The sequence below is a fragment of the Symphodus melops genome (assembly GCF_947650265.1).
Source record: "Symphodus melops genome assembly, chromosome: 10".
NCBI classification, from domain to species: domain Eukaryota; kingdom Metazoa; phylum Chordata; class Actinopteri; order Labriformes; family Labridae; genus Symphodus; species Symphodus melops.
In genome coordinates, this window is record NC_136700.1 from 21,718,790 (window position 1) to 21,734,944 (window position 16,155).

At 43.7% G+C, this 16,155-nt stretch overlaps 1 protein-coding gene across 14 annotated transcripts in view; it reads left to right on the plus strand.

The window, feature by feature from the left end:
- Window positions 1–16,155, plus strand: part of phldb1b (pleckstrin homology-like domain, family B, member 1b) — a 74,975-nt gene that overhangs the window by 45,005 nt on the left and 13,815 nt on the right. For 5 of the 14 annotated variants that reach the window (XM_079353530.1, XM_079353537.1, XM_079353540.1 and 2 more), the window contains 9 exons: window positions 4,334–4,651; window positions 5,789–5,932; window positions 6,045–6,182; window positions 7,565–7,693; window positions 10,537–10,692; window positions 11,240–11,350; window positions 12,223–12,312; window positions 12,714–12,875; window positions 15,472–15,633. In XM_079353530.1, the coding sequence (XP_079209656.1) occupies window positions 4,334–4,651; window positions 5,789–5,932; window positions 6,045–6,182; window positions 7,565–7,693; window positions 10,537–10,692; window positions 11,240–11,350; window positions 12,223–12,312; window positions 12,714–12,875; window positions 15,472–15,633 (1,410 nt within the window). Of the gene's footprint in view, window positions 1–4,333; window positions 4,652–5,788; window positions 5,933–6,044; window positions 6,183–7,564; window positions 7,694–10,536; window positions 10,693–11,239; window positions 11,351–12,222; window positions 12,313–12,713; window positions 12,876–14,264; window positions 14,382–15,471; window positions 15,634–16,155 lie in introns of all 14 variants that reach the window. The other 9 variants (XM_079353536.1, XM_079353535.1, XM_079353538.1 and 6 more) reach the window with 6 other exon arrangements.

Sequence of the window (16,155 nt, forward strand, 5' to 3'; positions counted from 1 at the left end):
AATAAAAAAGATATAAGTGCCTTCATCTTTATGAGATTGATAAGACACTCTTCTTGAAAGTAACAGCATTGTTTATTCATCATAAGTCATGAGGGGTGTGTGTGCGTTTGTTTTGGGGGGTATGTTAAACCTTTCCTTTGGGCTGATTGGCCACCAACAATCAAGAATAGTAGGGGAAACACTTCAGTTTGTTTCAGCATCATGTTGTTCTCTGTAGGCTTGTATATGTGTATGGGGGTTTTTTATTTGTAATGCTGTTAAACTAAATTCAAAGGAGTCAAAAGCCATTAAAGCCGATTCTAAACAATCTACATAAATAGATACATGACAGTAGGCACCTGCAGCAGTTTAACATTGAAGTGAAATATTTCCACCAGCAGCTGCTGCTAATCTGCTATGACGCATCTTTTCTCTATGAGATACATGTTACTTTTGTACATGGTCCCTGACAACTAAACTAATGTAAACTAAACTATAAGAGCCATGAGAGCCGCCCACCAGCTGAGACGTGGAGGGAGTCAGGAATGTGTGAAGCGGTGTCAGGGTGGGCGGATGCACGCCGGGGCCCGGTGAACCTGGCATTCCTCCACAAACTCTCAACCCCTCCCTGTGACTGACGGGACTTGAACCTGCAGTTCAGCTCTTCATGTAAACTCACATGTGGGATTTACACCAGCGTTAAGGTTTCTGGACATTTGAATTGTGTAACATGACGAATCTTTGGCGAGGAAATATTTCAATGAGCTTGTATGTGCAGGGTGTTAATGCCTTGTCTGACACGTACCCTCAATAGTCGTAACTGACATTTCAAATGAATGATGAAAACAGATCACCAGTGGCCTAATTCTGCAGCTCAGCTGTTCTAAAGAGGAGCCGTCACTCAGAAACACTGAGGATTGAGCTTCATTTATTAAACAAGGCTAAACGCGCTGCATGTCGCCCAGCCGTGCAGCCGGGTCCCAGCCAGACACTAACTAAATGTTCAGCAGGTCAACATCCACACGCCTGTGCTGCTCCTATCATACAGTATGCTTTCTGTTCAGTTCACCATGCTGCTTTACATCCTGGGAGGTGAGATAAACAGGGCTGTAGTCAGTTTGTGACTTGTGGTAGGGGGCTGATGTAAAGACACTTTGAAAAAAAAAATCAAGAAATTTGTATTACTCTCGAATAATTCTGCTGCCACCTATCAAGAGTAACAACTCGGGATGTAACCATTCACTCAACTCACAATGCTGGGTTCATGGTACGATTCCCTCATGTCTCAATCTGGAGGTGATTGGAGCTTCTCCATCAACGCCGCATCATGTCGGTTGTGCTCTTTGTGTCGTTCCCCGTCTTCTTGCGATATTTGCACAGTTTTTGTCTCGTCTGTTGTCTTCTCGTCTCTTTCCTTTTGGTTCTTGGGAAGCAAAAAAAAAAAAATGCTTCCACTGCCATGATAACGCCTTCTTATTACATCCAACCTCCTCTGCTCTACAGCTGCTGACGCTCACCATATCACTGCGATTCATTTCTCAGAGGACCGATTCGAACCTCGACACCTTTGAATCAGTTTTTGTCACTCTTTACATCCCAGTGACCACGTTCAACCGTTCAGCCATCTAGTCGCTCACATGCAAAGTTATATAAACAAGTGTTGGAGTTTGTACATCTAGCATGTCTGACCATGGACACAGCTCATGAATCAATACTGAGCTTGAAGTTTTTAAGGAGGAGCTTCTTAAAGGAGGAGAGAATTGAACGTCCTGTTTCCCCCTCTTTGTTGTTGTTCTTTCATGGGGGGGTTTGACTCGTAAAGGGCCCGTATTTGTTCATCTGTCTTCACGTCCAGTTGACTGTGTGCCTCATTTCAAGGTCTGACTCTGACCCGTGACTGCGTCCATCATGAGAGTGAGTAAACCCAGATTTTGAATCTCTGTTCCAGAGTAGAAGTGAATAGCACAGATTTAATGTGAATTTTTGGGAAATCTCTCTTTTTAGTGGCTCGTACATTTCAGTCCTTCACTTGTGCAAAATTAGAACGGCCTTCACTTTTGTAGGCTAGATGGGAATTCTGTCATTCAGGCCAGAACCTCTTTATGTGTCACTTGTAAATCGGAGCTTTAGCGTCTTTAACAAAATGTGGATTAACACACTGACCTACTGTACCGCCTTGTTCCTTTGCTGCTCGTGGAAACCTTTATTCTATCTTTATAGAGAACAAGAGACGTGTGAAGTGGAGGATCATTTTGCGCCTGTGACAGCAACAACCGGAATATTTTCAAGCACATTCTTGCAGCGCTTGAAGAACCACGTGGAGCGACTCACGAGCAAAACAGTCATCATGCGTTTGATTAGGAGCCTCATTTGAACAAATGTGACGCTCCGTCAAGTAGATTTATGTTCAAGCCAAACATGTTAAATACCATGCAACACGTCTGTGATCCTTCTCGTCGTCTATCTCACAGGTTGTATCGCCCGAAGGCCGTCTGGCAATTTAAAAGGAGACAATCATAGAGCTGGTTTTCAATCTTGAGCAAATGAGACAGGCGTCAGAGAGACGGGGTCTAATCGGAGTGTGTGTTCAAGCAGATGTTGAGTGGGAGGACTCATGAGTAGTTGCCACTTAATGTTTGAAGTTCAACTCCTTCTCTTGTGAATATACAGCTCTGTTCAACAGCCCAAAGGGGTCTGTTTTTTTTTTTTTTTTTACTCCCACCCACTCGGTGAAAAGCGAGCTGTTTCCAGATTATAGGTTGAAGCTAATGGTGGGGCTGCAGCTGCTAATCATGCAGATGCATCTCCTCCCTCGCTGGGAAGGCTGAGCTCGCTGCCGTCTGAAGGAGGAGATGCACTCGAGTATTCGTGTGTGGGTGAGAACAATTTAACTGCCAAGTGTTCCCACGTGAAATAGATGAGAAGAGCGTAAAGTTACACAGTGCTTTTCTGACTCTCCGATGCGGTCCTGAATATATGGAGGGGACTTTCTCACGAGCTTAACGCGACTGATTTTTTTTTTTTTCAATCAAATACTTTTGAATTGGGGCATCTGTGGCTCAGTTGGTAGAGTCGGGTCGTCTCTCAGCTGGAAGGTCGGGGGTTCGATCCCCAGCTCCTGCAGCTACACGTCCAACGTGTCCTTGAGGAAGACACATAACCACCAAGTGGCTCCCGCTGCTGATGCTCACCTTACATAGCAGCCATCAGTGTGACCTGCAGTGTGAAAGCACTTGAAGTATTACTAAGTGCTAAAGCAGCTTAAGCCTATTTCCCATTTAAAGATGGTTCTGATGTTTGTGGTGTTCTTCGTTCAGTACGACAGTAAACCAGTTAAACGTGGATCCACGTTCTCAAAGCAAAAAGTGACACTTTTATTTTTATTTTTGTTCTTCTGTTGTTAAATTGAAGGGACTTTGTGAACTTGTTCTTTTTTCTTATGCGTTATTATGACAAATGTTTTCAACATTTTATGTCCTTTTTTTTTTAAATGATTAAATTCTCTGTTATTGTAGTGATCATGAAACAAATGTACCAAACCTTTAAAGAAACTTCAGACCTTCACTCACACCACCATCAGCCTGTAAACTTTAACCATATTTCATATCATCTTGTGAAAATGTTTTATAGTTTAAGGGTTCAATGAGTCATATTACCGTTACTTAAACAACGGCATGAAATGAAGACATGGTTGGTGTGTTAGCAGTAAAAATAAAAAGAACAAATAGTGAGTGCATCTTCATGATCACAGACAGGGTGTGACTTCTCCTGTAGTTTTCCTTCTCCTGACAATGGAGTACAAGCGGCAGTAAGTTGTGAATCTTCAGAGACGCCGTGTCTGCAGCAGCCGACAGCAGCTGACATTTAGAGCTCAGAGGCCACCCTGCTGGCACGCTCTGCCCGAGCCCCCATAGGTGGGCTGACCCCTCACAGTGACAGCTGGACAAGCGGTCACAGAGTCCTGGGGGAGCACCCGCGGGAGAAAAACATGTGAAGTGCAGTGTTGTTTCAAGGGTGACAGAAGTCATGTCTGCTGCTGTCAATGAAGCTGAGGCTTGGAGGCAAACTAGGCTTCACTGAGACCAGGCCACAAGCATAGAGGTTTTAGATCCAGTGTTCAATGATAGATCGTATGAATGATGAGACAGATCCTGGTTGATCTATCCAGCTTTATTAGCATCATTCACTGAAGGGTGTTTTATTTCCCAGCTTGTTACGCTCCTGTTCTGGATTTGTGTGTGTTTTGTTTGACATGAACTCAGGTCTCATTCATAATAGCGTGTTAAGGAAAGGAGTTAAGGAAAAAGGAGCTAATTTGGTCCTTATCTGATCTGGTTTTTGTGTTTTCCAACAGGAGAGACAGCGACTGGAGACTATCCTGAACCTCTGTGCTGAGTACAACAAAGGAGATCCCGGCAGCCTGGACCCTCTTGGCTCAGGGAGAGCAGGTTTCCCGGGGGCGCTGACGGAGGGTTTAGTTCGCAGGCCGTCCCTGGAAAACCTCCTGGGTGGAACGCCGTCCTCAGTGTCGTTCCGCCTGGCGCAGAGGCAGAGAGAGAGCGATGAGGAGAACCTAAAGGAGGAGTGTAGTAGCACAGAGAGCACTCATCAGGAGGTGAGGACGTCTCCTGCTCCGAGCACAGCCTCAGCACTGCACAATGGAGACAGACAGGTCAGAGGGAACGTTGTTTCCCAGCTAAGACGCCACCTGCATGCCGCTGTGGAACCAGCATGAGCACATGGTGTGCATGGCTTTGCTTGACTCGGGGTTCTTAAAGGGATAGTTCTGTATTTTGAGGTGGGGTCGTTTGAGTTATGTAGCTGCAGGAGATCCTGGTCAGCTTGGCCCCAGTCAGAGTGCCGGTACAGAAGCTAGGCTATTCACCGCGGGGGCCTTTTGTACCACGCAATGTAACGAAACACATTAAATAAACGACGTCCTTTTAAGTTTACACTATCATTAATTTGATCAGGGCTTTACTTCACCATCAGAGAGCCTTGTCTGTTTAATCACTGGTTTGGAGCATCACATGCAGTATGTGTTTATCTGCTGAAGGGCTCCTCACGTCCACTCTGCTGACATGTTAAGTGTGTGTGTGGCTGTCCTGTCTTTGTGTCACTGTGCGCATGGCATGCATCTTGCTGCTCGCTGAGTTGATCTGAGATTGGCCGAGAATGGTCTTTATTTGCGAGGAGCTGCTGGTCGATGAGCGCCGTTAGCTCTTAGCTCTGCTAATAAAATGTCTTTGGTTAGTCTCGATTCAGTTCCTTCTTTCAGTGCACTGGCTTCAAATGTAAGATCGTTTCTTCCACCAATTTTGCCAGTACTCAATTTGATGGAGGGACTTTGATATGACACCGCTGCAGTTAAAATACAGTTCATTGGCACCAAATATGAAGTAATTTCTAGTTTTACATTAAAAAGGAAATTAAGACAAACTCCTTCAAACGAAAGGATAATTGCTTAATTGTGTGATTTAGACATTGTCTCATCCGTTCCTCGGTCTGTTTGATAGAAACATAAATGTTACCTTTACATCTTTTTAGATTTGTTTTTGGCATCCTAACCACTCGGCCACTTTAGCATCTTCATGAGGGGTCCAAAAGAGAAACATGAATTTTCAGACCTGTTAACTTTAATAATCTTTCATTTCAAAATTTGACTGAAGATCTGAAGTTTTCTTCATGCTTTGCTGCTTTTTGAAACAATCGATCATTCTGCAGCCTTCCCTTGAGGACTATTTTGCCACTCTCTCTCCTTGCCTCCTTTCCTTTCTTAAAAACCTGACTGATGCTCCTCTCTTGGCAGCATGAGGACTCCAGTTCAGGCAGCACAGGGCGCCTGGAGCTCGGCTACTTGGAGGACGAGCGGGTTCGCGTTCTGGCGCGTATCGATGAGTTTAAAACCCGGCTGACAGAGCTGGAGCAACAACTGCAGGAATCCAAACAAGAGGTAGAACACAGGGAGACATCAAACTGTACGATTTCAGTGCAAACGATGAGAACTGTCGATGAGTCTGCGCTAGCCTCCGAGCTCTCTGTGACTTCCTGGTTTGTTCTTCCAGGCGGAGATGGAGCGGGCCTTGCTGCAGGGCGAGAGGCAGGCTGAGCTCGACCAGATCGAGACTGAAATGGACGTCATTGCCCGGCTGCAGCAAAAGCTGGACGAGCTGGAGAGCGCCATCCAGAGGGAGAAAGACAAGGTACAGAAGGAAGCTCTGATGTTTAAATGTTTTTAAGGTGAAGTACAAACTTTGAGAGTCAGAAAAGAGACACTGATACACTCACTGCCTGCTCTCTTAAAGTCTCCTGAACGTTCTCTGCTGTTTCCCTCCTCATCGGGTCTGCTCCAATCTTCCTCGACTTGGACGATAGAATTACTCGCACAGACGATCACAGAATCACAGAACTGCATTTAGCTCCTCGAGTGTTCTCTCCTGCATGTTTTCATCTTAGTGGTTTGCCCTCTGCTCAGCGCTCTCTTTTCCTTTTAGCAAGTCTCCACTAAATAACCGACCTCCATTAACCCCTTAACCCTCACTCTGCTTCTTCAGCACTCACACTTACTGCAACTCTAAACCCAATGCGCTCGCCTGTGTCTTTACTGCTGCATGACAGACCAGGTGGTGCCAGAAAAAACCCGACCCTCCAGTGGTTAGTTTGGATCTGTAGTCCTTGGTTCTCGCAGTGCATGGGTGATGGAGGAAACCTTAAATAAGATGTTCATACAGTAAGCAGAGAAAACTACTTGGCACGTTCTCTTTAAGGGTTTTAGGGATTCTCTTTTTTTTTTTTTTTTCACCCACATGCTGCACATTTGAACTGTAGCGGGACGGGAACAAAAGAGCAGTTAGAAAGCACATTAACCTGCTTAGTTTAGGTTATAAATATCAGCTCTTGATAAAGTTTTTGTCCATCTCTCTGAAGTGTATCGTAATGATGACCAACAAATGCAAAGCTTTCATTCATGATTGTTTTATCAGAGCAGGAGTTCATGAAGGACTGTCCAAGAAAGAGAAGGTTCATCTGATACCATAGTGTTTACATGTGAATCATAAGGACTGTCAGAGGACACAGAACATCTCAAAGTGGGAGGATTTAAATGTTCAGTTGAAGATTCAATATCAACTCAAATGTTGTCGTCTCAGTGAATCTCACTGTCCGGCTGCAGAAGCTCTGTTTACGTTTGATTTAAACAAAACATGTGTTGTATCATTACTTGGTTACAATGGAGACACAAGGTTCACCTTGACTCGTGGAGCACATCTATGGTTATATTGAAGCCAGTGTGTTTAAGAGCTGCTGTACACAACAAACTTTTGGCACTCGGGTCGTCATTCTTTCACCCAGATGTATTTAAATCTGGAAGGTAGGTAGGTTGAGAAATCACTTTTCCGACCTATGAGCCTTTAATGAGTCCCAGACCTCCCTGCGCCCTCTGTGTCCACATGTCTGTGCTAACACCCCACAGCTTTTATATTTGCATGGTGTGTATTCTCAGCAGTGTGTGTTTCTCTCTCTCTCTCTCTCTCTCTTAACCCTCGTCCATCCATCCTGTGTGTGGGTATGTGTTGTGTCTTTCTAGGAGAGGGCTAATGTTGAGGCTGAGCGGCGGGCCCTGCAGAGCCTCCAGGAGGGCTACGCTGAGCTGAAGAACCAGCTTCACAATTGTCCTGAGTCCCTGCGGGAACAGTTACAGGAACAGCTCAAAAGGGTGGGTCTTCAGTCAGTCAGAAGCACCTGGAATCCCCCCCAACCCCCCCACCATCCTCCAGCCATGGACTTTCATTCTGTAGTCGTATTTAAGCTACATAAACACTGTCACTGCCTCACACACCTTCACTAAATCTCAGCCACCACGCACCCACGAGCATTAAGTGAGTTGCACAAAAGCTCCATTGATTTGGGGTTGTCACACTAGTTTTTCAACTTTAACACAATTGTAGTAAAAATCAATGTTATTTATTTAGCTACCATGGAAACAACAATAAATCCCTCGGCATCTTATATTGATAAATTTAGACAGCGCTCACTTGCTGTTGCTCGCGGCAACCTTGTGATAAAATATGACTGAACATCTGTGCAGTATTTTTTTAAATGTTTTTGTATGCTTTTATTGCTCTTTATTTGTATAGTTGAATTTCCCTCGGGATCAATAAAGTATCTATCTATTTATTGTCGAGATAGCACAGTGGATACAGTCTGAAATCTGAGGAGCCACAGGTCAGATTCGAATCCAGTGCCGCTCGCTTGCAGGACTCCAGCCTCCTTTCATGGAGCGCGCACACTAACCACAAGGCTTCCAGCGTCCCTGTGGTTTTTCTAATGGGTTCAACAAGGGTTAAACCTTTTGACATCCTTACCTTTAAGACTCCATGCACATTGTTGCTGTCTTTTAACCTGCTCATTTTGAAAGCACCTGTAAAGTTTGTCTGGGGTTTTAAAGAGAAACCATCGAGTAATGATCATATATTTTATTTTTCTAGTGTGGCCCTAATATAGTATTCATTTTTAAGCTGTTATGAATCTTTTTTTAGTTCTAATTATATGCTTTAAGATTTCAGAATAAAAGCATAGTAGCCTTTTTGTTACACAGTTTACCAGCCTGTCTTAAGTCTCAGCCAGCACTCGTCACATGGCATCACACATAGTGCTGCTGGCCCCTTTAACCCTTCACAGGGCTCCTCTACATGCAGCCTACAGACACACTTATCCTCAGTATGTCTATAAAAAGCCTCTTGGTGCCTCTCATAGACATGCTGTTACCTAGTATATACCTGGTGCATTTTGGTGAACTGGTGTGATGTGGTCACTGCTGCATGTGTGAATCTGATCTGCATCTCTCCTGTGATTTGTCCCGGCTCGCTTAATTTGTGTAACTGCTCACTAATCAATTAACGTAGGCCCTGAATAGATCAGTCCTCTGCCTCCTAATCGTCCTTTGATTTCTCTCATGTTCATTTATGCTGCTTGTTTGGTGCACAACTCAGAGAGACAGAAATGATGAATCACTTTCAGAAACTTTGACATCAAGGAGGAGACATGAACTTCTTGACAACAATGTTGTGTGATCAAAGTCCTACAGAAGCCTAATCCTGCAAGTATGATGAGAAAAAAAGATCCTGGAAGAGACTGCAATGAAAAGGCTTTATTTTATTTTTTTTAAATAGTGATAATGACTTCCTGTTTCTTTACTTGAAGAAAGTGTTCCATTACTTTTGATACAAAGTCACTTATTTTTGGGAGCTATCGACTCGTTACACAAACACTTCTCTTTGTCTTATACAACCGAGTGTGAGGGCCACACTATAGGAGAGACTTTTAAGACTTGGTGAATTATTTTGCAATATTTATAGAGAATATAGTCATTATTTTCAGAGAGAGAAAAAAAAAATTACTTTATGGTTAGCTTACAATCTACTTTGACGAGGAATGTCAGAAGAGCAGTCGCACAGTTGGGCTGAACTGAAGAACATGGAGAACTTTAAACATGACACGATCGCAGGCGTCTTGCTGTTCATCCGATATTCCCCTGCATAATGACAAAGGCTAACCGGGGACTTCTGGCTTAGATAAGCTAGCATGGTCCCTCCCTTTCTTATAAAATATAAATGAGAACATGATTCTCACAGCGGATAGCTTTACACCGTGTTGGAACTAAGAGTAGAAACCGATTAAGTTACAAGAAAAACAAGCATTATCCCATATTGGACTTTAACAGCCGAGCACCTGAAGCATCCTCTTCCATTCACTTCTTTAGTGTAAATGATTGACAGACGGTATGACCACGCCCCCTTGATTTGCTGATTTTGGGTTGAATTCAATTTATGATAAAGAAGGATGTCAAGCTCATGAACACACTTCAGTGTCGAATAAAGTCCAAACATAGAACCGAAGTGGCTCACGCTGTGTTCGACTTTTAACGTCCTGCTGTTCCACTTTTCAAGTTTTTTGTTCCGACTTTTATCTACTTGTGAGGAAATGAGTCATTTCAGTCTGAGTCTGTTCTTCAGGGAGCTGACTTTACTGACTGTCCGATCTTTCAGGGTGCTACAAAGACTCTGAAGAGGGTTCAGACTCCAAACACTCGACTTGCTGAGTCCCTTTAATACTTTAACTTGTCGGCATCTCCATGTTCACAGAGCAGGAAGGACAGGCTGCTTCTCCGACAACACCAGGAAAACAAAGCAGCGTAGAAAGGATTCTAATGTTTAAAAGCCTAATATAAATTACTGCCCATTGTCTTCTGTTTATTACAGATCATGTTGGTAACACACACACACACACACACACCTGTAGCTGTGCTGCAGTAGAAGCATGTTCTTTATAGCTGGCTGCTTGACTGAGCACGTTGTGTTTATAGCCGCTCTCCTAAAAAGCCTCAAAAGCTGGCACAAATATTCCTAATTCTTTCAGATGTAAAAGTTAAGGTGTTTTTTTTTGCTTTTCTGTCAGCACTTAAGCTCGTCTGAGAATACTGTCTGGTTGAAGAATGATCAGTATATGAACTAACGTTTATTTTGACGGTAACCGCTGACATGTGCCTGCCTCCTTCAGGACGGAGAGGCTCTGGAAGCAGGCACCAAAAAGTTTGAGGACCTGGAGTTTCAGCAGCTGGAGAGAGAGAGCAGCCTGGAGGAGGAGCGAGAGACCATCAGCCAGCAGCTGCTGCAGGAGAGAGCCGAGTACCACAGCAGTGTGGCCAAGAGGAAGGTGAGGAAGACGGGAGGCGGGACATCTGGAATACAAAAGCATGCTTCTCGTGATTTTATTGCTTTAGAGCAGGGGTGTCAAACTCCAGTCCTCGAGGGCCGGCTTCCTCAGACTGTTAGATGCCTCCCTGCTCGGATGCAGCTGAATCCAATGAGTGACTCGTTATCAGGCTTCTGCAGAGCTTAATGACAACACATTGGTTTAAAGCAGGTGTGTTGGAGCAGGGAGACATCTAAAAGTCTGAGGAAGCCGGCCCTCGAGGACTGGAGTTTGACACCTGTGCTTTAGAGTGACAGAAGCCAATGGCAAATGTTTCCCTGTGTAAGCAGTGTGAAGCTTCAGAAATCTACTGAGAGGATATGAAGTGTTCAATCACACACACACATAAGCTTCAGTCATAAAAATATGAACAGCTGCTCACATGACACAGCCTGCTGGTTTTACCACATACTGAATAGGTTTTAAGTACATTTTAATCATGCGTGGGTGATACTTTGAGTCACAGTCTGCATCAAAGATTTGACCTTTTCTGTGACGGCCTCTTCAGGAGAAGGTGTCTGCTCTGGAGAACCAGGCCAATCAGCTCGGCCTGCAGGCTACTCAGGAGTGCGAGCGGCTGGCCAAAGACAGAACCCTCACTGTGCAAATGCTCCAAAAGGTACGTACAAGCAACTGCAGCTCAACACTTGAAGCTATATCCAAATGTAAATATTTGACAAGTATAATCTAATAAAATCTGGATCTGCATTAGGATTTTCCAATGCAAATTTACAACATGTGACACAATTTCTCGAGCGCTGAGGCAATTTTACACGTGGCCAAACTGAAGTGACCTAGAAGTGAGAGGTTAATTAGTTTACTGTGGCGGACAGACATTAATTGTTAACTGTCTCAGGTGTGTTCCACTAAACAGACCAAACATCCTTGTGTCACCATGAACTCAGTGTAACACATTTCAAACAGAACAAACTCACTCACTTCGCTCACTTCCGGGTCACTTCTGGTTTTTGGTACAATCCCTTGACTGCATGATTCTGTCCTCCATGGAAAAGTCAGTGTTTCACATGTTGTTACTTTGTTTTTGGTACATTTGTTAAAGTGTTTTGGTTTTGTAATTTTATTTAAGAAAATGTAGAAATATTTTCCAAGATATGCATGTCTCGAGCTTTGTAAAAGTGTGTCCTGTTTGGTAAGTTTGTTTTGCACTCCCCAGCCATCGTGAAATAGTGATGAACTGCTGAATTCAATAGTTAATTTTTAATGGCACTGATTTAGCTTTTTTTTTTTTTCTTTTTTTAACTTTACTTTCTGTGCTAAATGTGCAAAACTGTGTGTTTTATTCATTTTAAAATGATATAGAAAGTAGGATTACTTTACTTGTTAAACAAATACTCACATCCACCCTCTCACTGTGAGTTCATCATGTACTTTTTATTGACCAAACATGACTTTGTAAAGGAAAAAAAAAAAACAGTTTACAGTATTTAAATTTGGCTCCCTAAAGAACTAACTTATGTCTTTGTGTTGCAGGAGAAGGAGCGACTGTCAGCCTTAGAGAAAAGATACCATAGCCTGACGGGCGGGAAGAGCTTCCCCAAGTCCTCCACTGCGATGAGAGAGGTAAGAAAAGATCGGAGGAAGCCGCGTGTGAGAACACAAACAGGCATCGACTCTCTGGAGCCGCCATTCCTCACCACATTCACCTTGTTAACGTGTTGGTGTGCAGACTTAGTTATAACGTGGTCTAACAGCTGAACACAGTTTAACCAGACTGTGGCTCTAACATTGAGTTCTCCATGCTAAGTGTGTAGAGCTAACTAATCTGTGCTGCTCACTAAGTTATGGGACCGAAAGGCTACGTCTTCATCGTCTTTAAGTCTCCACTCTACGGGGTTGTGGAGGTGTTCGGACAGTGACTTAGTGAGGACGTAGCCTTAGTGGACCAAACTGAAGCTGTAACAGAGGTCTTATTTATTATAACATGGATTCAGTGCTTCATTTGTTCTCTGTGGACGTTAAAGGTACTTATTCCTGAACTGTTAAAACAGGCAGCGCTCCACATCAGCGAGGTCGACCTGTTGTTGGAGGACATCCACTCCTCCCAGCATTCCCTCTGTCGAGCCTCTTCCTCCTACTTACACCCCTCCCCTACCTGTCAGTTGTACCCCAGCAGCCCTACGGAGGTAACCAGACTAACGTTTCCTGCATGAAGCCCGCCGCTTCCCCCTCTGCTGTCTGTGCACCCTAAAGGTCGACCATGTGTGCTGGCAGTGTCGCGGTTCCACCTGGAGTCTGATTGCACCTGTGACTCGCAGTGTTTGGTCCTGTTGCCTCTCTCAGTAAACCATAGTTGTCTTTAACTATGTGAAAGGAGGAGCCAGCACAGACACTTTCAGTTCATCTGGGTTGTGTCTGTTTCGAGACCAGAGATGTACCAGATGATATATTAAAAGAGCATATTCAAGGTCGGGTCCTATTTCAATACATTTTTGGGTCAATAAGACTCGTAAGCAAAACTGTTTAGTATTGCTTCAGTGTATTGCTTCACCTGGCAGCTGCAAAGCAGGCGGTAATGGGGACAACAAAGTCCCTGAGGTCAAATACACCTGATCTAAAAGTTCTTGTTTTTACCACTGAAAAGCTTACAAAGTTATACTAAATGTCCGACAACATTTCAGAAAGTTTCCCTGCAAATACAGAGCAGAGTGAGATGCTTTTTTGAATCCATAAACAGCTGTTACATCAGTATCTTCAGAGACACCAGACTCCATTGACAAAATCAGAACACCAGAGTGTCTTGTCTTCTCGCGGCTCGTCCTATTCCTTGTCTGAGAAGAGTTGTATTTGATCTGAGCTGACTATTAAAAACACCGAACACAAAGTCAGTGACACAGCTACAAGAACAAAGTAACAGATCAAGGCAGCCATTCAGCTCCAGTGTAATACAGTATGTAATACAGCTACTGATTTTTTAAAATGGTGGTTTGGTGGGCTAAAAAAAAAAAGAGAAACGTGGCAGCTTTTTTTTGTTTCGTAGAATTAAAGTTCTATCTCTGAAGGGAGCGTCTCTAATGTTTTCAGCCATTTTTATTTTAATCTGAGCCTGTCAGTAGTTAAAAACAAAACAGCACTTATAGTGGATGACGGATGTTCTGGTCCAGGGAAAGTGTGCATCCATTACCGCCTGTGTTTTTTTAAAGGCAAAAAAAAAAGTGATAAGTTAGGCAGATGTTTGAAAAGTACCAGAAACCCCCATTAAAGATTTCCAGCATCTTCTCTTTTCCCACAACATCTCTGGTCATTGTAACAGCCATCAGACCGGACATACCTGTGTGTCAGCCAGCTGTGGCGCTAAAGTTACACCTTCTGTTGTTTGGCGTGTATCTGTTTGTCTGTCGTCACACACACTAAGTTCCTGTTAGCTGTAGCACTTAAAGGTTAATGTGTTCCCTAATCCCCATCAGCTCTCTGTGTGTTACGCACTGTGCATACGGTGCAGTGTTGTCCTCGTGGCTGCTCGTCCTGTCTGACAGTTGTTGTTGTTGTTGTTGTTGTCGTTGGCTGGTGCTCAGGAGTACTTGAATCTGTCGGATGTCTTTAAGATGTACGGCCGCTGCGGCCGCAGTGACAGCAGCATGCCCTCCTCTCACGGCCGCTCGTTTGCTGTTGATGCTGCGTTAGCTGGCGAGGTACCATCACTCTCTGTCTCTCCTCTTCCTGATTCATTTCTTTACTTTCTGCTCTCTCTCTCTCTCTCTCTCTCTCTCTCTCTCTCTCTCTCTCTCGACCACCTGCTCTCTCATCCTTTCATTTCCATGTCATGTTGCTCCCTCTGCTGGTGTGCTCTTGAACAGTTGCTTTGCGCTCTGCTCTCTAAGACTTGTTATGTTAGCAGCCTGTGTTCTCCCCCTCTGTGCCCCCAAAGCTGCACTTTAGATCTGTGTCTGCGTCATGTCTGCAAATCAGAGACTTTAATTAGACTGATAAATGCAGCTCTGCTTTGAGGCTGCTGTTGTAAGTTAACGACAGCAGTAGCACAATGTAAAAAAACAAAAAAAACAACATATTCACTATTTCCATCCTTTGTACACAGATAAGTATATAAGCAAGTATAAACAAACCTTTAGAAATATACCAACTCTCTCCCTGATTAATACAGAAGTGGGCATACAGTAAACCTGTACACTTTGACTTTACTCCATTTTACTCTGATTACAGGAACATTTCAGTTGTTTTCCCAAGATCTCGTGTTGACAACAAAAGGCTTTCCCTCTGGTGATGAATTCATTTGTCATTTAGCTCGAGAAAAGACATGAAGCTGATAACTCGGTGAAGAACAGTGTCGTTGTCCCGCGATAATGAGATCTGAGGAAACGAGCAAAATTGATCACGGCCACAGAGTGTTGTATGTCCACTTAAGGCTTCCGTAGATGAACATAGTGCAGTATTTAAAAAAATACAAATAAAAAAACCCAGCATGACAAAATATTTAAATAATGATAACAAAATAAAAACACTAGAATGGGTTCATGTTTATGTCCTCAGTCTCACACTCCCACTGCTTCTTCAAAAAAGTATTGATGGTGACCACCAGTGATAAAATGAGAGATGTCATGGCCTGTGTAGGATCTGTAAAGGTTCCCTGACCCTCTCTCACCTTGATCAGAGAGAAAGTCATACCTGGATGTGTTTCTCTCTTTTCACCACGTTTCCCTCTCTGTGCTCCTCTTTTCTGCCACCTCTCCTCCCTGTGTGTGCGTGTGTGTTGCATTCATAAAGGAGTATGTGACAGTGGGCCAGTTAAGTCAGATGTACGGGATGCCGAAGGTGGAATCGTCCCCTACCTCACCTCTTCGCCATCACCTGCAGTCTGGAGCAGTAGACCCCGCCTTCTCCTGCCTCCCCTCTCCTCACGGCTCCTCCCTCTCTCTCTCTGTGGAGGTGTGTGCTGTCTTCCTCCCTTGCTTCCCTCCTTTTTATGTACCTTTCTAAAACACAAAAACAGGAAAATGAAAATGAGCTTATTGACGATTTAAAGTGTGTTTATTCCTTAAGTAGTCTCCCACAGCACACATTTTTAACACACCTGAAGTCAGCATGCTTTGGTCTGTAGGTAAAAGGCCCCCTTTATTATCAACCAGGGTTCAATAAGGCTACAAAATAAACTGTTTTCTAATCCGATTTTCTAAGATATTTATTTAAAGGTAAAACAATGGGTCAATACTGAAGGCGTAATACCTTTTAAAGTTTGTGCAAAAACTGTTGTTTTTCCACATGTGTAATTTAAGACGCATGCTGCTATCAGTTGTGCAAAACGACTTTAAAATAGTTGCAGATGTTCCGTCTTTGTTCCTTTCTGTGTTCAGAAGCTGATACAGACTTTAAACGCTGTGATGTCACTGGGAGAGTCTGGAGCCGTTTCTCTTTACAGCCAATGAGATGATTGCACCAGAGCGAAGCGTT